This window comes from Poecile atricapillus, chromosome 4 (assembly GCF_030490865.1).
Source record: "Poecile atricapillus isolate bPoeAtr1 chromosome 4, bPoeAtr1.hap1, whole genome shotgun sequence".
In the NCBI taxonomy this organism is placed as follows: domain Eukaryota; kingdom Metazoa; phylum Chordata; class Aves; order Passeriformes; family Paridae; genus Poecile; species Poecile atricapillus.
In genome coordinates, this window is record NC_081252.1 from 56429340 (window position 1) to 56456929 (window position 27590).

The 27590-nt window shown below is 33.6% G+C and overlaps 1 protein-coding gene across 5 annotated transcripts in view; it reads right to left on the bottom strand.

Moving 5' to 3' along the window:
- The window catches only part of PCDH7 (protocadherin 7), a 265534-nt gene that overhangs the window by 214030 nt on the left and 23914 nt on the right, over positions 1–27590 (bottom strand). For 3 of the 5 annotated variants that reach the window (XM_058838420.1, XM_058838419.1, XM_058838423.1), the window contains exon 2: positions 2349–2408. The exons of the other annotated variants lie outside the window; for them this stretch is intronic. In XM_058838420.1, the coding sequence (XP_058694403.1) occupies positions 2349–2408 (60 nt within the window). The remainder of the gene's footprint in view (positions 1–2348; positions 2409–27590) is intronic. 5 annotated transcript variants of the gene reach the window in all.

The window sequence follows — 27590 nt, forward strand, 5'->3', positions numbered from 1 at the left end:
AATTATTTTTTTTTAGGGTATTTTCTTCACAATTGCTTCTGACCAGATAATTAAATACAAAAGAATGAAATTGCAATGAACACAGAAGACACAATTTTGGTTTCATTTCCAGTTGAAAAAAAATTTATTGAAATAAAATTGCTATATTTGAGATAAAAATCTGATCAGAGATATTTAACATGTTCCAGGTTAAAATTTTTTTCTAAGATAATGTCTATATTCAGAAAAAGGCTGAAAATTTCACAAATATATCTGCATAGTTAATGGGTTTATTTCTGAAAAATACTCATCTTAAATATTTTGGTGTTTTTTTCTTTTTATTTTTCTCATCTTTAGGTAAGATTTGCAAATTTGAACTCACAAAATATGCATGGACTGCAGATATTTAATACACCATTTCTAAGTATCATTTGAACTAAAGAAAAGGGATGGAAAATTCAAAGGACACAACCTGCGTGTGTATTTTTTTGACAGAGCTGTTGGTACCAATCTTTATAGTTCTCTGATATTCCTAAACAATGCATTCCAGTAGAAAACTGTGTTTTTCTTGATCTCTTTTGCATCTTTTTCCTTCTCATCCCTCTATGTCTTTACTGCAATATTCTTTATTTATGTATGTTATTAATTTATTTTATGCAGAATTACTAAATTTCCAGACTAGCAATCAAGTTTAAATAAACAATGTACATGCAGAAAACCTGAATCAATTCAAAAATGAAAGAATTGATTTTTTTATTTTAATTTTGCTCATTGATTTTGTTCACAGAAAACAAAATCAATATGTTAGCAGCCTACTGACTTGGAAGTTTGATAATATATCTCAGTACAATAAAGAGGTCAAAGCCCCTACTGTATCATAAATTCCTCCACTCAGAACTAATTACTCCAAATGGAAAAATGTGGCAGACTATCAGTTTTGAAGGGATAAACATAAAGGATGAGCTAATTCAGACATAAACACATAACAATCAGGCGAGAAAAAGTATTTTTCAGCATTTTTGTTCATACAGTTGAAAAGTCATACTATAAAGACAAGTTACAATATACAGTCTTGTTACAAATATAATGTATTTTTCTCACACAGCTATACCAGATTTGTACCACAGACTTCAATGGGCTGAAGTTATACTTTATTCTCAAGAAAAAGACCTTGTTGGAAAATTATTATTCAAATATCCTCTTTTGTTTCTTCCTATGATGAAGGATATGACTAAACCAATTATTTGGGAGAAAATATTCAGCCTTTCTCTAAATCATAAGGTGATATATAGAGTAATATCCAAATACATATATAAAATGAATATAAAAATTGGTGTGTACATATAGACATACACACACACACATGTATATATATATATGTAATTGGACTTGGCACTATAGCCTTTGTTTTTATGTGATGTATATAGCTTAGAAGTGACTGCAAAGTCAGAGGTTTTCTGCATATATGGTTTTGATACTGGCAGTTGTACAATCCTTGTTACAATTATTCTGGTCTGGAGTGCTCTAGCCAAGTGAATTCAGTTGTCCTTAGCAGCCAAACTGTATGTGTACCGTGTGAGTGACTTGATTTCCCTATTTGCTGATAGTCATTTAGCATGTTTGGTTTCTTCTTTGTATCTACCTCAATATCCTTGTCAAGCCATTTCTCTCAGCAAAACCTGAAGGACACAATGCTGCTTGACTTGAATCCTCTTCCACACTCGCTGTCATGCCCCCAAGCAAGACAAAGATTTTCAAATATTAAGACTCTTTCTGTATTTCCAGAATTTCAGTCATGAGGTATGGTTTTTTTTCCTTTGTTTATCTAGCATATAATCAGGGTTGTTTTTTTGTTTTTTTAGTAAACCACAAGTATTTCATTGGTTCAAACACTGAAAATTCAAACTTGTTCTTACTCATGTCCCAGTTACTAATTCAACAAATCATCTAATCAAATTTCAGTCCTTTCAAAGTTGGAACAAAGAAGAAAATGGTGAGTGTTTTCATCCTATTCAAATTCCTGAATTAGACAGTATTTGATCTTCTTCCTCCACTTACAATCAGTTCTGCTGACCAAACCTTTCTCGTGTACCATTTGTTTTCCTGTTTTGGATTCTTTACTTCATTTAATGTCTCTCCAAATGCATCTAAAATGTAATCTGAATTTCTTGTTTTCAGCATTTTTTATTGTGATTTATCATTTTTTTTCTAATAGCTTTGCTTTAAAGGTCCACTTAGTCCTGCAGTAACCCTGTCCCCTGGGAATCAATGTCTTAACATAAGAGTAAAGAGAGTTCAAGGATTTTGTGATCCAACATCCCTTAGAGTTGGAGTGTCATTTCATAAATAATTCACTTACGAGCACATACATTCATTTTACATGATTCCTCAATGTGGCCAGGGTGCTGCGTAGTCTGCACTGTATCCACCTACAAAAAATACAGAAATATATGTCTGCTTACTGGGCTGTGAGTAGGGTTTGGCTAACTTAATCCCCTACCATGGGTCTTACTAGTGAGCAAAAAACTTCTCTGCCTTAAGTCCAAACATATTCCATATGAATTATTCCATAGAATAATTATTTTGCCAGCAAACACAGTTAGAACTGTCTGTTTCATACAGACATATACAGAAACATACTGTTTCATATTTCTTAAGAAAAAGAAGAAATTAAGCAAACTATGCCCAGAATCAGGCTGGTTTTAAATTATAGACAAATTGGAGTGATTTATAAATTTTTCCTTTTCTTACTCAGAGTTACTGCAGAGTAAAAAAATAAAACAGATGTATCAGTGATGAGCATGATCTTCATTAAATGGAGGGGTAAATAGTGCAGTACAGAGATATGAAATAAGCAAAAAATAAGAATTTTACAAGAAAACAAACAGGCAACTCATCTTTTCCTTCATCTCTCTCAGCCAATCACCAGATAAAACGGAGTGAGCAAGCCAGATTTGAAGGGTAACATACAGTATACAATGGCAATTCTATGAACATCTATGTTCTTCAAATGTCAGATATCAACTATCGTGCTCTAAGGTGGACATAATGAAATAGAGAACTAGGGGAGAACCTACTTCCTTTGAATCACCTTGATCAATATGCTTGTGAAGGAAATGAGACACTAAAGAGACATGCACATCTAGTGATAAACAGTGAAGGTTTCTGTCCAATATATTCTTCAGAAACAGCATTTAAAATATCACTTGGATTTGGGTCATCCACACACAAAAAAAAAATTAACCCATTATTTTTTTTGGTTGCATAACACATTTCATTGGCCTTCATCAGTCTTTTCAGCTTTTCCAGTACTGTTGAATTATTAATAATTTATATTTATTTTACATCAGTGACTACTGCATCCTTATTTTAATGAATCATTTCTTCTAATCTGTTACACATATGTAAATTTAAAACCAAATTACACAAAAGGATAGCAAAGTCAAGCATCTCTATAAAACATCTTTTACTCTATGAACATAATCCATAAAAGACTCCCAAATGTCCTCAGATAATAACGTCTGCTCCTCAATCTAAATATGATCTTCTTAAAGGAAGCCATCTGGGACAAGGAAGCAAAACATTCTGTTTTGGTTGCAGAAGAAATATATTTACACCTCAGTAAAATTCTTCATCATCACCAACTAAATTATACACAAATCTCTTTATTCAATTTACACTGACTTAACTTGAAAAAACAGCAAAAACACTAAATAGTCCAAAACATTCAATAAAAATGCAAGTAATGTATCAATATATCTACCTACCTACCTACCTACCTACCTACCTACCTACCTGTTTTTATTGCTCTATCTGTACCTTTCATTTAAGTTCATCGAGCACCTCAAAACTCCAGTTATTTGAATTTGTATAAAAATTAAGTTTTGCTAACTTTAAGGAGAGTACATTCACTGGAATAGTAGATTTGTCCAGTATGCAATAAATGGGGATCTGTTAACATGTATTTTAAATATCTTTCTCCAAAATATAAACACAGTAGTGAGCATTCAGTGCATTCATAAGATATTTCTGAGGCAAAAAAAGTTCATAGATGTAACATATACCTTCTATAATTCAAGCTTTCTTGTATGACAGATACTGATAATATTTTTTTTTTTTCAGGTAACAAATCAAATCATAAATTGTGAGAAAAAAGCTAAAACAAGTAAAACAAATTGCCTGGCACATACTAGACAAAATGTTGAATCTTTTTTATCACAAATGCCATATATTACAACATTAAATTTCAAGCAGTCATGGAAGTCTGTGTGTGTGCGTCTGTATTACCTGCAGTACACCTGATGCAGCATACGAAGGGAAGGATGACCATGCAATTTGTTGTGCCCCTATATATTACATCCTAACAAGCAACAAAGCCTGCATTACCTGCCAATCTTTGGCACACACGGTGCAGGCATAGACAGCAAAATGATGGAAGGCTTTGAACCTGCACCACAAGTGCTGTGCATTACATGACAATCTAAAGACAATGCTGGAACAAATCAATGCTTCAAAATGCTCAGTGGTGCGCAGAAATATGTACAGAAGGACTCCAAACATAGACTGAAGAGAAATTCACACCCAAATCACATTCCCATGCTCTGTCTCATTAGTAGATGCATCCATACATAATAATAGACAGAAAATAAAATGAAGAATTGAGAGTTACTACTTAGTTGTCATGAGCAAGCTGCTTGAAGCTCTCCATTAATCCAGTCCATAATAATAAAATATAGGCCCGGAAGTTTCTTATTACATGCTGAGTACACTTGCATTATCATAGGCATAATTTCACAAAATTTCTTGATATGTTAAAATTCTTTTCCCTGAATATTTAGATGGGAAATTGCTGCTAGAATTTCAATGCTGCAGTACATCCCAAATTTATTCATGGATCTTTATTTCTATTTCTCCTTTTTCCTTAACTTACATATCCATTGCCATTGGGAAGCAACCTTTTAGTATTAGTGATGTATCTTTGCTCCTAATTGTAGTTATTTTTCATTAAATAACTGAGAAGCCACTCACTTTAACAGAGTACAGTGGACCCAGCCATAAAATACTGTTGCATGCAAATTCAATCCTAAACTTCTGCAAGTACAGTTTTATTGGGGGGGGGGGGGGGGGGGGTTGCCACTCATTTCACTTTATTCTTAGAATTGTATCTCTGTCTGTAAATATGTTATGATTGCAATATATATTATATATTCATCTGATTGACATGTGCACATGACTAAAAATGTGACAGATTACAAGTTTCTCCAACATTCTTAAACGGAACTGAAAGGCACAACATGCTCATTTTTGCCCACTACAGAAAATGCCAGATAAAAATATATCTCTGTAGATTTCCTGTTACATTTCACAAGATACTTCCAACCTATTTTTAAACTTATTATACACATGTAACTTCATTTTCAGTTTATGGCAGAAATAAAAATAAGATATGGGGAACTACAGAAAGTGTATTGACTATATTTCTTTAGAATGTACATGTTGCATAAGGAAAGCTAATTCTTATACTCTTAAACAAACAAAAAAATTAATCAGTAAATAAAATATTCACTATCTTTATGTTGTACCATTTTTATACACATGTAAAGGCCACATATAGAGCAAAAAATAGGCAAAATGGAACTCAGGAGGTTTTTTTCTGAATAAGAAATTGACAAGGACTTCTACACATGATCACAAAGGGATGCATTGATTTTGATAATTCAAATTTCTGTAGTAGATATGGTCTAAATTAATATAAAAATGTAATATTCCTGAAAACACAAGTTTAAAAAAAGTTTTAAAAAAAAATACAAGTTTAAAATCAAAGAAAAAATTTTCAAAGGGAAACACACCTAGAGCTAGTACACAGTTTAACATAATTGTATTCTCATCTAATCTCATACAAATTAAATGTTTCATTTTTTTGTGTGTGTGACCACTTCTAAGTCCTGCATGTTATGTAAATCAAGTCCATCAAAAGTAATATTTTTAGTCCTTACAAAAACAAAACAAAAAACAAACAAACAAACAAACAAACAAACAAAAATTATCCTTTTAACCCATCATTACAAGCATAAAATTGATAAAATAAACATCTATCATCTGTTATCTTTACAAACTTCCTGTCTTACTGATTTATTTCTCATACTATGCTTATAAATTACTTTTGAACATTTAGGAACTGGTAAAATCCCACCACTGATGTTATTTTCATTGTCACACTTTGCAATGATATGGTGACGTATCAACCACACTTGATATTAAACATTAGAAGACTACTGGCTCACAAAGCCAGTGGTTATAGATGGAAGAACTGAGAACATACAATTGACCTGAAAGTAATTAATTCATCACCACAAAATAAAGAATTCAGAATTTAGAATTTAAAAAAAAAAATACATCCACTTAAATGTTTAGTAATCAGTTCTTCCTAAACAAACCCAAAATATTGTTCATTTATGATAAGCATGTACCTTCTATTAGTAGTAGGTAGGAATGAAAACTAAAATAAAATATAGCCCATTTAACTCTCTAATCCACTCACACAGAAGCAGTGTAAAATTTTAAAAATTGCCTATTTAATACTATTTACTAGAATGACTTGCCGTTCCTGAAGCACAGAACTATCTTCATTACAATCCCCTATAAAATTATCAGTGTTCTGATATTTCAGTATTCTGATACTGACAGTTTCAGTACCTATGCATTGACTTATGTCAGGTAGACCATATTCAGAAATATAACTTGATAACAGTATTTTGAAGGCACAGAGTGGAATAACATAGCATTAACCTACCTAAAAGTCTCAGTAATGCAAACTTCCATATGGTTTGCATTCGACTTATGTAAAACATTTATCAAAATTCAGTCACCTTGCTTATTGATGTACTGCATTAAGAAGCACTGGAATGATAAGAATGACACTTATTTAAATTATTTATTACAATCAAGCCACAGAAACTCTGGACCTCCTTAGAAACTGAATAATACTGTCACGTCAAGAAAAAAAAGTCACGGAAAAACAGAAGCACAAGTACCGATATCCTTAAGCGCCTGTGTTGATGCAAATCTCACACTGAGAAGTTTGTGCTGCTCCTTAAACAGCTTACAAAACATAGCTTGACCTTGGTGTAGATAATTCTACTAACAGTTTAATCCACCATTATGGAACAAAGGCCTTAAAACATGGCCCACATTTTGTTGCTGTTTTCTTTTTCCCTATTTCTTAGGAATACACGGACTTACTGGAAGGAAAATATTTGTGTAATTCTATTACTCTAAACAGATGAAGTTCTATTTTAAAACTATCAAGATATTTTTATGTTACTTCAACCTCAGAGAGTTGAATTTTTTTTTTCAGTTTCTAAAATAAATATATAGTGATACATATTTGCTGTTATGACAGTATTGCTCTTTAAAAAGTTCTTCTGATATTCATACCCAATATATTTATGAAGAGCAATCACATCTCCTCTCCCCACTTACTTTCTTAAGGCTCTAAGGTAAACGTAGCAGTGGCTTAAAACCAGACCATTAGTTACCATCTGCTCCACCCTTCTGATGGGCACTAAAGCCTTCAGGGCAGGGTTATATGACATGCCTATGAAAGAACTCATGTACTATTTCAGTCTTCAGCTGGGTGTATTAAAGTAAAAGAATTCCAGTTTTGGTTTACCCTAATATACAATGCCGTGGCTCACAAAGATTCAAAGGAGCTTCAAGTATTCATGCCTTCAGGATAGTAACAACTTCTGCCATCCAATTTTAACTTGCCACAGCACGTCTCTCAGAGACTTAAGTCAAAATAAGCAAAGCCATCTTGGTCTTCTCTTCCACAGCTAAGTCTGTATTCCATGGTTATTAAACAGCTTTTTCTGAATGTTTAAAAGTAAACATTCCTGAAAATGGTTGGCTAGAATAACAGAATGATTTTTCAGAGGAAGTCTCATGAATGACTTCTCAAATGACCAGACTATATCTGTTTCTCTCACAACAGCACCCAAATTGATGCAGCCTTATACTGCAAAAATAAATTTGTTTGCGTCACTAGTGCTCCTAGTAACTCTTGCCTAATTGATTAAATTATTCTTTTCCTACTGCTCCCATAAAATTATTCCATAACTGAATTTACAACTTGTTATGTTTTAAGTTTTAACTCCTAAACTCTAGAATGTTTTCTAGTCCTTCATCTAATACAATCTAATTCACACACAAATTCATGATATTTATCATATTTGTTCTATAATCAAGTCTCCTTATTAAATTTGCACTAATTTTTCTTTAAAATACAAAGCAAAAATGTTCTTTAGACTGATTCTTGACTCAAGTAACTTCTTATAATGCTTACCTTTGCAAGAAAACCAATTGTCATCTCATTTAAGTGAATTTTTTCTACACTTTTTGATTCCTTTAGTAGTATCCATCTTCCTCAGGTGCACAAATAATTTCCCAGGTGGCACAGTATCAACTGATTGCTGAAGTCCAAGGAGAGAGATTACTAAATTTTCTTTGTCTAGAAAATTGGTTATCTTTTCAAAGAAAGTTATCAGATTGGTTTGTATGAACTCTTTTCAGTAAAGGCATTTTCAATTTTCATGCTATCTTCCCTCTCTCTGTATGTCAGAAACTTAATTGTTTTTCATATAAACTGTGCTCTACTGTTTGATAAAAGATGAGGTCACACTTTGAGACCTTTATCCCTTCTTTTCCATCTTCTCCACTACTTAAATATAAATACTCTATTTGCTATTATCCTCCAAAACAGTACCTTTTTTTTCCCCTAACAGATTTATTTGAAAGAAAACGTGGTATGCTTTGCTGTATATCACTCAGAACTCTGTGGTGACTCCTATCTGGTCCGGCTTGACTTACTTTCATCGGACTCCTGGTTTTGTTTTTATCTCAGATGGTTACAGCTTTTGCCTCCCAAGTACATCTCTATCACATCTACCTAACATTTCACTTCTAAGGGTAATAATTACCCTGATTCTTTCCCTTGCTCTCATAGTTTAATAAAAAGTTCTCTTTTAATCATCTCTTTAATGTCTCAGTTGTCATTTGTCAGCACTTTTTCCTGATGGTGACCACACCCCTACAATGTATATCTCTCTGATTATCTGACTTCCTGTCTCCCTCTTCTTCCCACTCATTGCAATTTCCTGATCATGTAACTTATTCCATTAAAAAAAAAAATCTTCTCATGCATCTATATGGGACAGACACCTGTGCAGCTGAGACTCTGAGAAGGAATTTTAGATATTTTACTTCACAGATAAGTATGAAGAATATTTCTGTACCAAAATTCCCACTTTCCTCCTATCTGTCAGTGTATATAAAGTCATTGCCTACCCCTGCTACTGAAGGCCAATGCTGAGGAGAATAAACTGTATTGATTGAACAGGGGATGTACTTTTCCAAGTCCCAGAATTATTCTGCCTAGAGGCAAAATGTCTGTGTTCTCTATTAATGATCCTTTGTAATTTCAAACATAGTATTATATTTATTTATAATTTCTCTAGCCATCATACTGTACTCGCCAAGACAGAAAGAAAATTAAGAATGGCAAGACTTCAGTGCCTAATGTATAAAAAAGCTGAGGTAAAAGACAAATATGTTTTTTGTAATGTAATTTTACTTTTTAGAGACATTCATATTTGGTTGTTTTAAAGGTGACTTTTAAAATAATTTCCTGATATATAATCTACACAGAATGGTAGCTGTCAATTAAATTTGTTTCTTCCTAAGGTTTCCATTTGCACACACAAGGCCAGAAAGGACTTCTAGTGAAATGTTCATGAGGCGGAAGAATTACTCAAAGAATTAAATACTTTATAGATATATTCAAAACATAATACTGTGATGTAGAAATAACAAGATGATGCATTTATTGCTGACTTTGTTAAGGAAAGTCTTATTTTTCATTTCATGGGCACAAGGGACTTCACAGGAAAGCTGTATACATCAGCCTCTGGAGACACCGTGCCAGTAATCCCTGTTCAATAGAGACACTCCTACTCCACCTGGGCTACAGCAGACTCCAGGGGCTTCTCTTGCCCCAGCACCACTCCCCAGCCCCCCTGCTTGCCTTTGAATGAGAGAGGCATTTATTCCCCTCTCTAGTCAAAATGCACTAATGCATGTGTGAAGCAGAGACCTGCTGCTCCTTCTCAGGTGAATAAAACTCCATCCATCAGGCAGCAAAGGTGATTATCCCAAAGGCACAGTAGGGCTCTGAAGGTAGAGACTTACACAGCAGCCAAAACTAAAAGAAAAAGTTATGGCAAGCAGGGAGAGTTAAAGATGTAGGGAAGTTGGTTGAACTGTTTTATATAGGATCTTTAGGTGGGAAATGACAGACCTACCAGCCTTTATATCAAATTCCAAAGTACAAGCAGATATCGCTCTCACCTAAAAAACTCACTGATCACAGCAATACCTCTCCTGGCAGGGATGTTTCAGTGTTTCAGTTAAAAAAAAAAAAATAAAAAATGAAAACTATGAAGAAAATGTCAGAAAATGAAAGAAAGCATACCAGGCATTTGAAAAGAAATGTCACAATAGGCATAGGTTGAACCCACTGCTTGAACAGACCACAGAAAATATGGATGTAAAGTACAGATTTTAAAAAATTACATTAAAGGAGAGTGCTCGTTAGTAAACAAAACATAGAATTAAGCTTCCAGAATCCCTCTTAACTGTACCTCCAAGTTATAATCAAAAGGATTTTAAAAGGTATAAATTCTTGGTTATTCTGTACATTCATCTAAAAAAATCACTTATGTTATGGAAGCATCATAATGATAAAATAAGTTGATAAGGAATAGAGCTATTCTGAGATTCTATATGCATGCAAAACACTAAATTGTTGTAAAAATACCATAAACCTGTCTGCATTTTCAACTATTCACTTTCTTAAAATTAAGTTCAAAGCAGGAAGGGTTTTTTTGTATCTATGTCTTTCCTTTCAAAGTAACATAAATTCTATGCTTCTAAACCACTTGCAACTTTTGAAGTCCTTTATCAAGGAGAAGTATGGTGTTTCCTAACAAATGAGAACTTATTTACAGTGTGCCTTATGAGTGCATGACGGTAGATTGCTTTAACTGAAGTCTGTCAAATTATCACTTTTTTTTTTTGCATTTTGCAAATAACTGCTTTTTCTTCTCTATTCACTTTCTTTTAATGGAAACAGAAAAAGTCATTTTTATCTTTAATATATAATGTAGAATAAAGAAAAAAAAATAAGCTGTTAATGATGTGACCTTTAATTTTTTTAGATATGCTTTTAAATTAAATCTAAAATTACCAGAATTAAGCTAGATTTGACAACGGTTATATATGTGAAATAATGTCATATATCAAAATTAGGCTGCTAAAAGTTCACATGTAAAATATCTGAACAGAATGCAACAAATGTTGCATTCAAATATTTGTAAGATCAGTTGAATTACCTAACATTAGATTGCACTCTGGTGATTTGTACATAGCACAGTTTACACGCTTATAGATTTTAGGTAACTACTAATCGTTTTGCTCATAAATTCCTCATGGCCAATTAATATATGTACAGAATTTTTAAGTGGGAGCATTAAATTAACTCTATAAATTGGTTTAGTTTAGTGTTTAGGGTTGGGTTTTTTCTTATATTTGATCAAAAATAATCACTTTTACAAGTGAAACAGTGTTGCCCTGAGAATCAGGCCCTCGATATTGTTTTTCTACATGCTCTAGCCACTTTCCCAGGAAAGTGACTATTAAAATAAGTGTTTATACATTCCATTAAAGACATGCCTTTTGATGGCCATCTCTCATGGCCAGTGTGGTTGGGAAGGTGTTAACCTGACTATCCAATCCCTGTAGTGGTCAGAAACTTATAAATAAAAGAAAAATAAAATTCACTCTTTCTTTCACCACATCTCAAATTGTGTCCGTGTGACTCATTTTGTGTCCAACAGTGACAAAGCAGCGAAATTTTTATTGTAGGACCCAAAATCAGTCTAAAGTGCATCTCCACTTTTGTATTAAATTACATCTAATATGCAGAGGGAAAGGGCTTTTCTCTGCTCAGGCAAGTTACAGAAGGATAGTCCGGTTTATTTTTACATGGCTGCCCCTACTTAGAATATTACCAGCTTTAGTACTCAGGAGTAAGACATGTTAAAAAGGCTGCCCCATATCCTGGAGAGGGGATGAACAACAAAATGTATTTTTCCAGTTAAGTTTCAGGAGACACATGTACACCAATGAAACTGTGCCTAGCCTGGCTGGCAAGCAGAGAACACAAGCCAAGAATGATAGGCTACAATTCTAGATATTGATTTGTGGGGCTTCTCTTTCAAATAGAAGGAGGCTTCAGAAATTAAAAATGAATGTATACTTGATGCATATTTTACTTGGTTTTCTGCATCAATGTAGAACATTTTACAAATGAAAGGTCTCTCTCTTTCTTCAAATAGCAAGATTCCTGAGTTGATTTAATCTTAAAATTTGCATGATCTTTTTCCTGATGCCTTTTCAGTAGCTATTTCATATAACTTGGGTCCTCCCTTGGATGCCCACAAACAGAATTTTTTTTGACAAATTTCTAAATAATGGCTTAGTTACTTCAAGAAATTGAGAGATCTTCAAAGATATTTTTTTAAACTTCATGTAATGTATCTGAGGTAAAAAACATTAATGCTTTACCAAATTCTGGATTTCCTAGAAACAAATGGTGTAGGTCCATAAATACCCTCTGCTTTGTAGGATGAAAAATACTTAAGTCCATTCTATGTATCAGGCAGGAACTTGAGAAATTCAAGGCTGTAGATCTTTTGTTTGAATGTGCTACATTTAAAATAATGCTAATTCATTTTGCGACATTGTAGAAAAGACTAAAATGAAGGAAAATATCTTGACAGGTTTTAGCATAATACAATTGCTAAGCTGTGTTGGAGCAGATTTCCAAATAAAACCAATTCATTGCAGAACACGAAGCAAGCAGCGTCAGCATGAACTCTGGCCTCTCCTTGTCAGTATTTGCACAGACTGTGGGTAGCGCACAGGGCTTTTGCTTTATGGATAGAGGGTTCCACTCTCAACAGAACTTTAAACCTCAGAAAAGTCTTTATGCAAATTATTTCTTTTGAGTTAAATGTGAAGGGAAGGTACACTTGCAGCAAGTTTCATGCTACATTTAAAAGTAACAGAAAAGTAACATACACTGGGCATTTATCCCCCTGCTGCTGGGATGAACACGAATTTCATCATGAGCGTTTATATCTGCTCAAGTGGAGAGCCATGCCTAATAAACATTTCCCCCTGTCCTATTTTAAGGACAGCATTTACAAAACCTGTCCTTGTAGATGCTTGCTAATACTCTAAACGATTGAAACATGCAGGTCAAATCACCTTCCTGATTCATGATCCACAGCAGTGCAGCAGGAACCCATGAAACTGAGTGGTTAGAAAACTGGATCTGACAAAAATATTCTTCTGAAGCTATTTACAAATCTAGTTTTGGAGACTGTAAGACCTCATTTCAATTTAATTTTATCAAATTTTAAATATATTTTCTCTATGCAACTGTGTTTCATGAAAGCATGTTCTGATTCAAAACTAAAAATAACTAAACCAGAAGAATTATGCTGCTCACTTAGTGTTTTATGTTTAAGAAGTCATTGTTCTACCATATGCTTATAAAGAGAGGAGGAAAGGAAAAAAATAAAAGGAACTAAAAAGGTATTGCATGTTCAATGAGTGCAGACATTTTAGATCTACTTGATTTACTCAAATTTATTTTAAGAGTGAAAAGCAATCTTTGACCAAACTGCCATCTTTAAAATATGGTGATGTTTCATCTTTTTCCTTCTGCACTATTTAGATTGCTGGGAACTGAAATACTTCCAGCCATCACTGTGTCCAATTTCTCAGAGCTGTCACTTCCTAGCAAATCTGCTTAAGCAAAATACTTATGTTAGAAAACAGAGCAAACATATGACATAAAATACAATCTATATTTCTTTGCAGGATAACTGGTATTCAAACACAAAACAGAATGAATATGTAAACATCTGTAATTTGAGTCCTATACACACTTTTAAACTGTAAATCTGTTTAATTTCCAAAGATGATAGAATTAGCTCACTTTTTTTTTTACTTAGCTGATTTTTTTTCATTATAATTATTATCAACACTATAAAATATTTTTTTCAAAATGCTACTTCCAAATAAAGCACTCTAGGTCATTAAAACAAAAAAAAATATTAATCTGAAAGACAGAAAACCAAAAGATGCTCAGTTTTAAGCCTCTGAGGTTCTGATGCTCTTTTGGTCTTTATTTGATGCCCTGCAAGGTAACACAAACTGGAACAACTTTTAGCTCTCTTTAGCCTCCAATATAAAGAGAACAGCAATTATATGAAATGAAAACAAATCCTACATAGCACTAAAAACGACACTAAAAAATGTTACAATCTTTACCTAAGACAGAGTACATTTTGCAGAAAAAAAAGAAATATAAGAAAAAAAAAGAGATGTAACACAGTATAAAATGTTTCTTTCAAGAGTGAACTTTTAAGTCTAAATGCCAAGAAATTTTACAAATGAAAAAATGCAGAATGGTGGCTCTTACAAACCAGTAAATATTTAAAATTTTATTTGTGGAATTTTTAAAATATTTTCTGATTTTATTAATTTAATTATACAAAAATCTTATTAATTTTTGATATTTATACATGAGGAACTGTGTAAGACTAACGCTACTCATACTACTTTAGAAAGCCTGTCGTGTTACAGGGAAGTCAGTGCTTACTGTGTACAGTTCAAATCCCAATACTCTGATGGCCCATTAACACCAAGTATGTCACCCTTTAACACCACGGAATCAATACACTGGAATGTCATGGCACCCTGATGAGCCACAACGCCTCTGTATACATTTATTAGACAAAGATTTTGTATTACTTCAGGGAAGAGATGTGTCAAGTTAAAATCAATTTCAAGTTTCTTACTAAGAAGGAAATAGTCCAAGGTAAATAAATGGGTTTTTTTTCAAATTTCATTCAATCAAACATAGGAAGTAAACAGAGAAGTTAAAAGTCATTTAGCTATCCCCTTCTGAATAAGGACACTTGCATATGCACTGCTCTAAATTCTACCACACATTTTCAAGATTTTTTTGACAACTCTTTCCCACCTAGATCATCACTCATGCAGCCCTTGATGAAATCTTTCAGGATAAGATAAAAAAATAAAAATATAACCTAAAATAAAAATTTCAGTATAATCAAAAAATAAGATCTCAAATCTTAGGTACAAAAAGCTCTTCTAAAGGCTACTTCATCAATTTTCTCATATGATCATCTAAATATCGGGACTACTGCAAGGGAGCAAGATAATTTCTTATTTTTAAAAAATGCTTCTGCAGCACATTACAAGGAATTGGAGACAAAGCTATTGACCTTTCTGACAGCAGTGGAAAATTGCAGATGAGAAAAACCCATCAGCATGTTCTCACAATTAAATCTTAAAAATATTTTCCAAATATAAGACAAATGTTGATTGTTTGTGTTCCAGCCTTGGATAAGCAATACATACTGGCCAATCTGAGATTACTTGGATGTTTAACAGAAAAAAACATTTTTTAAAATCTGCTTCCTCAGCTGCTGTGAAGCTGGCAGTGTAAAGATCACTGTCTTTTCTCAACCTCTGGATTTCAAAGGTATGTACATTTGACACACACAGAAACACACACTGCACACCTGATTCCTGTATATTTCCAAAACCTTGCCAAAAACCAAAAAATTTATAGTTCTCGATACTCACAGTTCCATTAACATACATTAACTACTTAAATTCATAAAACAAAGTCTTCCTAATCCATATGAAAATTAGTTATTTTCTCAGTTAAATAACAAATGGCCAGCACAGATTAGCAAATTCAAACTGGATTCTTATGAACTTTAGTGTTGTTTCATTCATTACAATATGCTTTAGTATACAACAAAACATTGCTGTAAAAATGGGATTCTTCAATACCTTTTATAAATATTATTCTCCAAATGATTTATATAAGTGAGACAATAATTGTACCAGTATTGAAGTTGTAATAAATACTTGCATGTAAAAAAAGTACATGTAAAATATTTAATGTGTTTCTAAGGTAGCAGCATAGGTCATCTCACTGAGAGATAAAAGTTAACTGATTTTCTTCAAAGAAATATAAACTAAAATCTATTGAATCCCATGAATTTTTTCTTTATACTGACATAACATAGTGTGATAGGCTGATTGTGTGCCATCCTGTCAACCCAGCTGCTGGCTAGCTTGCCTAATACTAACTAAACTGAGGGGATTATCAGTACGGCTTTCCATTAATACATTAGTGGCCATAAACACACACAAAAAAAAACAACTCAAAAGAGGCAATGCTGCAACTTTGCTGTGTCAAGTCATTGCATTCCATCTCAGAGGTTGTTCCCATACATAGGCTGCTCTCTTTTCTCTCAATTAATGACATCTAAAACAAGCAAAGACTAAAAAAAACCCAACAACAACAACAAAAAAACAGCCACAAAAAAAAAAAAAAAAAAAAGCTGAATATTGTTTCTACATGCTGCAATAGAACCGGAAAATTTCAAATGACTTTGCAAATGTCCCACCAAATAATGTGTTTTAGCTGTAAGTCATGCAACTTGCATACTGGGAAGAAAAAGAAAAGAAAAGAAAAAGAAAAAAAATAGGAATATCCCTGAGAATGTGAATTCCATGTTTTGTCTCTTGAAAAGCACTCCCCACACAAGATTGTTACTATTGCTAGTTTTCCTGGATGTGTCAATATTTTCTATGGCATCTCTCACAAGCTCATGAGTATCTCTTAGCAGAAATTGCTGTGCTTGTCTGTAAGTCTCGGGAGGGCTAGAGTACTTTTGCCAATTAGAAATAAGCAAGTTGTTTAATTAACACACTCTTTTCATTAATAGTTTAACCCAAAGCTGACAAAGAGTCTTTGTTGCAAACCAGGAACAAAGAAAGGAGTACAAATTAAACACCCTGAAATTTCTAAAGCGAGAGTTTATTTCAGTACCCAAGGGATTCTTTGAACTCCACAAAAGACCTCTAGAGCCTTCCAAGAGCACTTGGAATTTCTTATAATTGTCCCACTCACTCTGGAAAAAACAAAACAAAACAAAACAAAAAAGAAAAAACAAACAAAATACAAACCAGCCAAAAAACAAACCCAAAGTCTAAATATTCCGGAAAATCCTGATGGTTTTGATTTCAATGCCTTTGAACCAGACTAAAATAAAACTGATTTTGACTTCAGAGTAACACAAGTGTAAATTCAGACTTTGAAAACTCCTTTCAACTCTGACCTGAATTCATGAGATCAGTTCTCTGCAAGCCACTGTGAGCTTCACGTTAGACATTACATGGGAGCTAAACTGATGCAGAAGAGGAGAGGAAAGGTGGTACCCTGCACTGGCCCTAAGTACTTACCAGAGCAATGAACAGAGAAGTCTGTTCTATGGCTGCAAACTTGTTACTTTCTACATTCTTTCAGACTTTCTCTGTGCATTTTATTGTAGGTGTGTGGTGTACGCATTTTCTTAAAATCAAATGGCAAATCTAAGTAGCAAAAAAAGGTTTCCAACTGGATGTGGGCTTGAATTGAGCCCTGAGAGCTTCTGCTGCAAGAAAAAGAGCAGCTTTCCTGGAGGCAGATAGAAGTTGTCTTTGCTTCAGCTCTCCAGTATTCTGCCTCCTCACAGGTATCTACACCCACACCGGGAAAAGCAAAATTCTTTATGAGGCAGCAGCTAACAGCTGCAGTTTACAACCTGATATAGTGAGGCCAAAGAGCACTGATTCTTTAATATTTGGGCTTCAACTTGCACTGACCCAATAACAGCTGCATGAGCAATTCCTCTGCTCAGGAGCAGAAAAGTGAAAGAAGAGGTGGTAAGTGCCACAAAGTTAGACATTCATACCCATGAATCAGACCTCTAAGGTGGACTGGGTATGAACTGCAAATGTAAGGTGCTTTCAGGAAGCAGAAGCAGTATTACACTATTTTATTCTCCCTTATACCCACATGTACTTAGCTTCTAAATTTTCTAGAGTCCAACAGAATGACAATTCAAGAAAACATGACCAGACTTTGGAAACCTGTTAGACCTAAGGTTCAAAATACCAGCCATACAGACTTTCTTCACCTATCTTCCTTTCTATTTTAAGAATATACTATTTCCTTAATATTTTCTATACATTTATATGTTTATTTCATTAGTAACTAGAAAATTAAGAAAACAATTATTTTTTCATTTAACATAAACTATGTACTTGCTTTTTCAAGCATGTACTCAGATACTTCAAATTCAAGACTTTTGTGATAATGCCAAGGAATTATTTTTTAGAATCAGGCAGATCCAAAGTTCTACAGGTCCATGCCTCATTACACCACAACCAGCAACAGTCCTGCAGACTACTGTCACAGACAAATGACAAATAAACAAGTTTGCAGTATGAAAATTGAGCTACTCTTTTTATGCAGTAATGGATCAGAATTTAGTTTACAAAATAGATTTTAAAATATTTGTTTTGTAAATCTTGTTTATAAATACATTATTAAATGTATGTAGGAGTATTTATTTATCCTTTCTTTGATAGTGGTAGTATTTTGGAAAAACTGTTGATAATATCAGTGACAGTATTTCAGTCCAGTGTTTCTAGACACAAAAAGTCTGCCGCCTAGTACTGCCCACATTAGAAAAAAAAAAAAAAGTCTAAGGAAACACGGTATTAAATCCACTGTCAACTACATTCAATCACAGTATGCCTGGAGATCTAAGAGTATACCAAAATCCACTGACCCAAAGATTTCACAGTTTCTTGTTTCATGATTCAGTGGAAAGGATATGAATGAACAAGTGAGAGAAGAACAAATAGAAGTGAATCAGGACATGCTCTGGAACTCTAACAGGCAGCTGGGCTCCAGCCAGGAGTCTGCACTTGCTTCTTTTTCCTCCCTAAGGAACAGTTCCAGCATACTGAACTGCTTCTTCAACTAACAAAGAGAAGCAATTTTTACATCCCCAGCCTGAAAATTTAAACTAGTCCCAGTTCCATACTGAAAATACTTTAAAATATAATCCCTATTTCAGGATGTGCTCCAAAATCCTTTTATTTATTTATTTAATATTTTAAAATATATTGTACAGAAAATGTTCATTGTAAGATTCCCTTCAATAAAATCTTGTGTAGATGGGATATGGAGCAGCTGACTGGTACAGACCTCTGGAGTAAACATTTCTTCCTCCAGCTCTTAATATTTTTCCTTTTCTAATTCTGTCATCCTAACAATTAACATGGATCTGATCTAGTCTGCAGGAGTTACCTCTATAGGCACTAATCACCCACTGCTCTTCATCGATTGTAATGAGAGCTGTCTTTATTCTTCTGCTTGAAAAGCATGGTTTTAATGACCTAGCTGAATGCAACTTTATTTTATAAACTATTTTTTCTAACTAGCAATTTTGTAATTTTAAGTTAAATTCTATTTCCTCAATTAACTCACTTTTACTTTGAATTTTACATTATGATCAAATGAAAAAATAGAAATAAGTAAATTATGCCAATATGGCAAATAACATTTTTTTTCCAAAAGGAGCTTTTCTTCTGGTCTTTGGATTCCTTCTCATCGTTGGTCATTTGTTTTGAAACTACTTTCACTCATTACAAACATTATATTTTAATAAAAGTGTTAAAGTGGTTGTCCAATCAAATGGAGTAAAAATAAAGGTAATTGTTCTTTGGATTCATATAAATATGAGAAATAAGGTAGAAAAAGTAAGTGAAAATACCCATTGTGAAAAATATGAGGAAATATTTGAGTATTTTCTTCTTAATGAAACAAAGTGATTATTTTTTCCCATTTCTTTGACCAAATAACACATGCCCACAGGAATTAAGACCTCATTTTGGCAAAAGGTTCAGCTGACACATAAGAGCTATATACTGATATACTGATCACATATGTATGTACCCACAAGACTGAGGTATCTCTACTGGTTCTCTTCTCTCTTGAAACAGATATTACTTTTCCTTTTCTTTCTATGAGCTTTGTTAAAGTCTTCTCAGTCAGATTTTTCTCCTTCGGTCACTTCCAGCTCAAAAGAGTTATAAAGAATAAAAAGGGCTAACAATCGAATAAATGACAAAGCAAAAATGATGTGGAAACAAAACAGCAAAACTCTTTCTTGTTCTTCTTTTCTCTATCAGCTAAGAGCTGAGCAAATCGCAAATGCGTTAAGATCTCTCTCTGAAGACAATGAAAATTTTCACAAGGGAAGGAGAGGAAAACTAATGAATAAAATATAGTATCTCCTTTAGGAATTACAAGAGAGTCATTGAAGCCCATGAGCATAACCCATGAACAAATAAATCCATTCCTTGTAGCTTCCATTACAAGAAGTCAAACTTGAAAGGAAACCTTGCATTAACCAAGGTAATAGCAATGACGTGCCTACCTCCATGGCAGGAAGAAGCTAGAATTGCTACAGCTGATTTATTTCACTCCTGCTCTCCTAACTTCAGAAGAGCAGCAGTGCAGATGGATTTAATTAGCAAGTCCAGACCACTGGATTGATGGCTGATACACAAAATTAACTATCAGCTATTATATACAGAGTTAGTTTTCCAACATTAGAAGAACTCAAATTAACTCATACTAAAGAACAAACAAAAGAGTTTGAAGCAGCAGAAAAGCATATGACTGAACTAATAATCAATTAAAGTAGGCTTTATAGCAGTAGTAAGTATTTTGGCCCATAGGATCAGGCCAGTGTCTCTGTTATTGCCAAGCTTGGCAGCAGTTCCATAGTTTTTTCTGTGATTTACAGGTAGGCTTATGCTGCAGGGCCCAGTGAGATTGGATTGTGTAGGCAATGGAACTAACTTAGTTACAGTGTTAACCAACTGATTAGCAATGTATGGATGTGTGCAACTACAAAAACACTGAACACATATTTTTGTGGGGTTTTTTTGAAGTTCATTCTGAATTCCATACTGCCATTACTACCTAAACAAGCTGGCTATGTTGCTACATCCCCATTTAGGGTATGACAACAATATAATCAATGTATTCAGTATCTAATAATTGTGTCTGATAGTTAATGTGTTTTTAAGCCATACTCTCTTAAATTTAATACATAAATTTTTTCAAAGAACATTCATATTTTCACTTGATTAGAAGTGAAAATACAAAAATACAAAACTCTGTCATTCTTTTCCAGGAGGTGTTTTGATTTTGATTTTCTAGGAGTTACTAGCTTAGCTTATTTTGCTTAACAGTTATTCTTTGTAAGTAGGTTAGTTTATTCAAAGACCATCTGATCTAAAGCCAGAATTAAAATAATCTTAAGTGACTGAAAGAGGATATAGAGTAGAGGCGCAATATTAACTTGCCCAGATGAAATAACCACAGTATTAGTGTTCTCCATGGCATTGATACTCAGTTAGTGGAAAAAAATGCCATTTGGTAGCCATCCACATTTTTCTGGCAGGAAAAGATGGAACTGCAAATGAGATGCTATAGGAATATTTCTTGTATTTGGCTCAATATTTCTTTAATCTTGAACAATGGTATACTCCTGTGGAAATTGTGGATGACCCAAAACAGGGAAAGGCTGTAAGCACCAGGAAGAGAGCAGGATTTGAATCCAAATGACCTTGACAAATCCACAGACTAACTCTGTAATGGAACTGTAGCACTAAAAAAAGGGCAAAAAAAACACAAATACATAACAAATCACATTTTATGCTGCCTCACAGACAGGAGTTGTTCCAATGGAACAAAAAATAGAGCAGAATGACAATGAAAATTAAGCCAAGATGTATAGTCAAACACTGAGAATGCGGGAAAAGGAATGGTAGTACATGGGACACCAAGAAACTGATTGTCTATTACGAAATTATAAGACTTCAGTTATAATGAAAAGCACTGCTAGGCAGTAGAATTTTTCTGACTGTATTGGCACCTGGTCTCAGATATAATGACAGGTAAGAATGAACCCAGAGCACAACAATTAGAAGCCTGTGAAACAAAATCTCCCTTTCTTGATGCAACCTTAACAAAACATAAAAAAACACATAAGATTTTTCAAATTGTTATAAAAGGACAATGAAGATTTTTTTTCTGTGTACACCAAGGAGAGGCAAAAATGAAACTACCCTGGTTTCCACATTACCACTTCAATATGCTGATTAAGGCATTTGTTGCCTTCTTCACACCCCATTCACTGACTCCTCTTTTTGTCTGCTGTTTGTTGAATGCTTCTTATTTCTCACATTTTTTTCTCTTAGTCAAATGTTTCCATTAAACACTTTTTGTTTGTTTTAAGCACTCAAAGAATATTAAAAAAAAAAAAAAAAAACACAGAAGTGACCTACAGATATGGAGAAGGCATTAGGGACACAGGTGAAGTACTCTTAAGCAGCACAAAGAATCACAACAGCAGTAGCAAAGCTTTTATGAAAAAAAATAGTTATAAATTCTTTTACATTCTGCCTAGACAGACATTGAATGTTCCTTTTTTTAAAGGTTTTGAAGAATATAGATGCAAGATGTCTAATGCTACATTGCTAATACTCCTGCAAGTTTTGTACCTTTGGACAAAAATGTCTAGAAAATAATATGTTAGGTAGCATCAAAGTTTCCTATGCCTCTTCTGCTCATTCTGAGTTTCCAAGTTTGTGGTCAAAGCAAAGTAGAAAAAGTATTTAAAGCAACATCCATTACCTTATATTAAATTTATGAAAAAGTAGAGCTAAAACACTTAATGAATAAACATTTATGAGGGAAATCAAATGTAAAAAGGCACCATTCAGCATGTGCTTAATATATATTCCATTAGCCTTTCCCTCTTGTTCCTTTTAGGTAGTGTAAACATAAACAGAATGGATTTTTATGGCTTCTCATTTATGAGTTTCGTAAAGTTATTGGTTTAATAGATAAATCTCTCTTAGTTAATAGTTACAGCCTGGGGGGAAACAGTCCAGCTATGTATTTTGTATTACTACCCTTTCAATACAGATCTCCATTTACTCTATCAGTCCTGTGATTTGCTGCTGTGATCTTGAGCCAGCTATTTTGTTTGGAAATCTGTTCCACAAATTTATCCAATGTTCATAACATGCCATTTAGGAATGTTTGAAAATAAGAAGTTCTTTCACATCCCTCCTCTAAGAAGCTTAACTGAATTACTACTTTCACACTGAGAGGACTCTATACATGGATAAGCTCCCAAAACCAGGCATTGCAGTCATCTATACAACAAACAATCTCAACACTTTAAAATTTCTCAGAAATGTATACAATAAAAAGAGTATTTAGCATGATACCCAGTTAAAATCCAATCCCTTATTTCCTTTCCTTTTTCCTCAGAACACCATTTCTACGTTTATGTGCACTTTGAAATCTCTGCCACGGGATGACAATTAAGCATGCTGTTCTGGGCCAGGAGGTTACTGCCCCCTGTTTTTACCAGCTGCTTCTCCTGACTCTTTGCTGTTGGAGGTAAGAAGCTCCTCACATCTGACAGGAGAGCCATATGTGCACTTCTCAACTCAGTTCTGTCTAAATGGTTTCCTTTACAAAAAAACCCCAAAAAGCCTCAAAACAAATAGACAAATAAAAAAAAAAAACCAAAACAACCAAACCAACCAACCAACCAATAAAACATAAACCAAACAATATCTGTTTAAGAAGTGTTTAAGTTAAAGTAGAATTGCTTGTCTGAATGTGTCCTAAAGGCAGTTTATCTTTTAAGTTCAGAAATCAAAGCCTCTGTTAACAATGACAAACAATGATAATCAATTTACACTTCCCAAACGGTTTCCAAGACTCATTCTTTAATGTTCAGGGGCTAAAATATGGAACATCTGAAGGTAAATAAATTGTTCCTTTTCTACTAAATCAAATATTGACATATTTTATAGCATATCATGCTGTCTTATACAGTTAACTTCATATATGATTGTAGACAGCATTGTGACATTAAGATATCATCATATTGCCTATCCAAACCAGTGAATATACATCACTCTTTTAGATTTTATCGTTACTCCGTATGACTGTAACATATTTCTCTGTCCAGCTGTAGGTTATACAGAAGCCTTCAGGAACTCTGTTATAAAAGATTCTATCACTACATTTGATACAATTTGACTTTTTATGTAACTTCAGAAATAACAATTTACAGATGTTGTTCAGCATAACATAGAAGCTACTAGCATGGGATAAATGTGAAAAAATACATTTCAAGTCAGTCCAAATACAAATAGTTCAATAAATCTCATTTTTGCTATTAATAAGTATGTGTAATTATGAACATTCTGTCCTGAGTTCATGAGAACTTATAAATAGGTGCTTATCCAGCTGACTTTCTGGTCAATATTCAGACTTCAATGGTTTTAATATTCAAACTACATTAAGTTCTGAGGCAGAATCACCAGTTTCCATCGAATCCTCTGTGCTGCCTCATGACACTAGCCAAAACAATTAATTTGAGCCAATTATTTAATTGCCTTTAAATTGCATTTTTTTATTACTATTATGATGAAATTATCATTACGACTTAGTAACTTGAGGAAAAAATGACAGGAAATCAAAGCTCACCTAACTCCTTAGGAAAAAAATCTTAAAATATAAGGTAATTAAATAATTAGATGGCTGTGTGGGGTCTGTCTGAGACTGACTTCCTTTTCATCACAGCAGCACATATGGTACTGTGTTTCAGATTTTTGACTGAAATGATGTTGATAGCACACTAATCTTTTGTTTATTGTTGAGCAGAGCTCGCACAGAGCTGAGTTTCTCTTTTTACCCATTCTGCCAGCAAGTAGGCCTGGGGTGAGCAACAAGCTGGAAGGAAACACAGCCAGGACAGCAGACTAAATAAGCCAATAGCAATATCTCATGTTATATGATGGCATGCTCAGCAAGAAAACTCAGGGAAAGCAGAAGAAAAGGGAGAAGTTTGGGGTTACGGCATTTGATTTCCCAAGAAACCACTACCTGTGATGAAGGCACGCTTTGGGGAAGTTGCTAGACACCTGTCTGCCAATGAAGAGTAGTGAATGAATTCCTTATTTTGCATTTTCTGTGTGCAGAGATTTCACTTCACCCACAAAACTGCCTTTATCTCAATCTGCAAGTCTTCTCATATTCCTTTTATTTTCTCCCCCTCCATGGAGAGGAGAGTGAATAAGCAGCTATGTGGGTGCTTGACTGCTGTCTGGGGTCATCTTGCAATAATGGCCATTTATAATAATTTACTGTACCTAAACAAAAATCAATGAATGTTAAAGATGTAAACCTCATAAGAACTCCTGCATTACTGAAAATTTATCAGTATGTGATACTTGTTACTTGTAATATCAGCGTGTAATACTTGTCTTTTTAATCTAATATAATTTCCAGGAGGGAATTATGATGTGATCTTAACTTTTTTCAGACAAAAAAATACCCCAATTTTGTCAAGATTTTTGTTCAGACTAAATGTTCTTACATTGCATGACAATCTCTTTCCTGTTAAAAGCTTGTAATGTAAAGCATTATGAATAACTCTCACAAAACCTCTTAGATTTCAAGCAATTTGAAATAAAACATATTCTCCCATTTAAAAGAAAAAAAAAAAAAAAGAAATGAAGTGATACATTTGGGCTTCTATCACTATTGCAGTTGCCATGTTACAGTCAATTTTCCAGCTATTTGATGGATGACTTTTGTGTGTACAACAGCCTATCCCATATAAGGCAAAAGGGATTTCAGGACATATTCTAATGAACCATGTTAAAGGCTAGTAGCTCACACACACCTGATACTTTTTTTCAAGCATTGCCAACTGTTTTCATCAATCCCAAGCACATAAGTGGATAATAAAGATTGATTGAAACCAGAAGTATTTGAATTTGAGCATCATGGGGCTTGGAATGGCACAGCACAATAGTCTCACTGAACTGCTTTATGTAGCTAGAATTATCTGTATTTCGTGTACTGCTCTTGTGAGTTCTATCCATTATGAGGTTGAAATAGCACTTTTATTCCCAGCATCTATTTCTCATTTAATCCTCAATGTATTTTGAGTTCTAAAAACTTTCATACTTGGGCAGATTTTTTTCCCCCTAATTTGACTACTTCCCCTCAAGACATCTAGGAACTACCAGAGTGAAAAAGAATGATATTTAAGTGGGTTTTTTTCCTCTTAAAAAATGATTTAATACTTCTTTTCTTAGGTATTTAAGCATGCATCAAACCCTGATATTAGCAGTTGTACTATATTTTTCTACTGGTAGTAACCATTTCAGAGCTTTTATATCTACATTAACCTTAATGCATTTTTATTAGCTTATTGCAATGGGAAATTCCAATTGTGCCTCAAGAACTGAACAGGAACCTGTCATAACATTACATTGTAAGAATTTCCTGAGGTTCGCTCAATGCCACCAATGCCTGCTGATAACTACTTACATTCTATTCAGGGACTGCTCTCAGCATCTTGTGGTACCCATGGCCATCCTGAGATAATGTATTTCCCAGTGACAGGAATTTAAGTTCCTATACAACTGTAGGGATTTCATTTTTAGTGTTGAGAGAATGTTTCAATTGCCACTTTGCAGGAATAGATGTAAAAGTATCACGGGACATATTCTACTTTCAGTTATATAAATGTAAATTTAGAATATTTTTTCTAGTGTGCTTTTATACCTAAGCTGAAATGAGAATTAGAGTTCGTAGTTCCACTGGTAATATTCCTACAGAAAACAGTTCCAAGTGGGTAGTAGGAAATGCTGTGGGCATTATTTTTCCCATGAGATTTTATTTAATAGTCATATATTGGAAAGAGCAAAAGAATCCTGATTCTGTAGAGCACTGTAGTCAGAGTAGCAATGCTGATATTTACATTAGGAAGATTTTTTAAAAAATAAAACAAAAAACAACAAAAAAATCAAAAACCAACCTTTTTTTAAACTTTTAAAAGAGGCTCAAAAAACCAATGTAAATTTAGTTACGAATAATCTTACTTACCAAACAATATTATAGGTATATTTTTACTTTGCTTTTTGTTCTTGTTTTTACTTTTTCTTTAAGCTGAGATCTGAAATCAAAAACAATGATCCTACAAGTAATAATCTGTACAAAATCCCAAGCCTGATGTTTATGAGTCATTTTTCTAAGTTCATGCAAAAAATATGCTGCATTAAAAAAAAAGTGAGAATTCAGTAACTTAAAAGTCTACTTGATCTTTTAAGTATATCTATATTCAGTCATCACATAAAACTTTATTTTCCATATGGAAATATAGTTATACATTAGCATCTTGGCATGTAGCTGCAATACAAAAAATATTTTTTTTATTTTTAAAGAAGTCCATTACGGCAATAAAGTAAAAGCTTTCTGAGAGGACAGTAAAGTATTATTTATAGTAATAAATTGTGCAGGGTCATGGCACATTCTCATTTTCTGATAAGTGAGTATCCATAGCACTAAATTATCTGCATGACCTTTAGTACAATTTTGGTTGATGCCAACCAGCACTTGGTCCCCAAGAGTGCTTAGCCACAGTTCAGCAGAC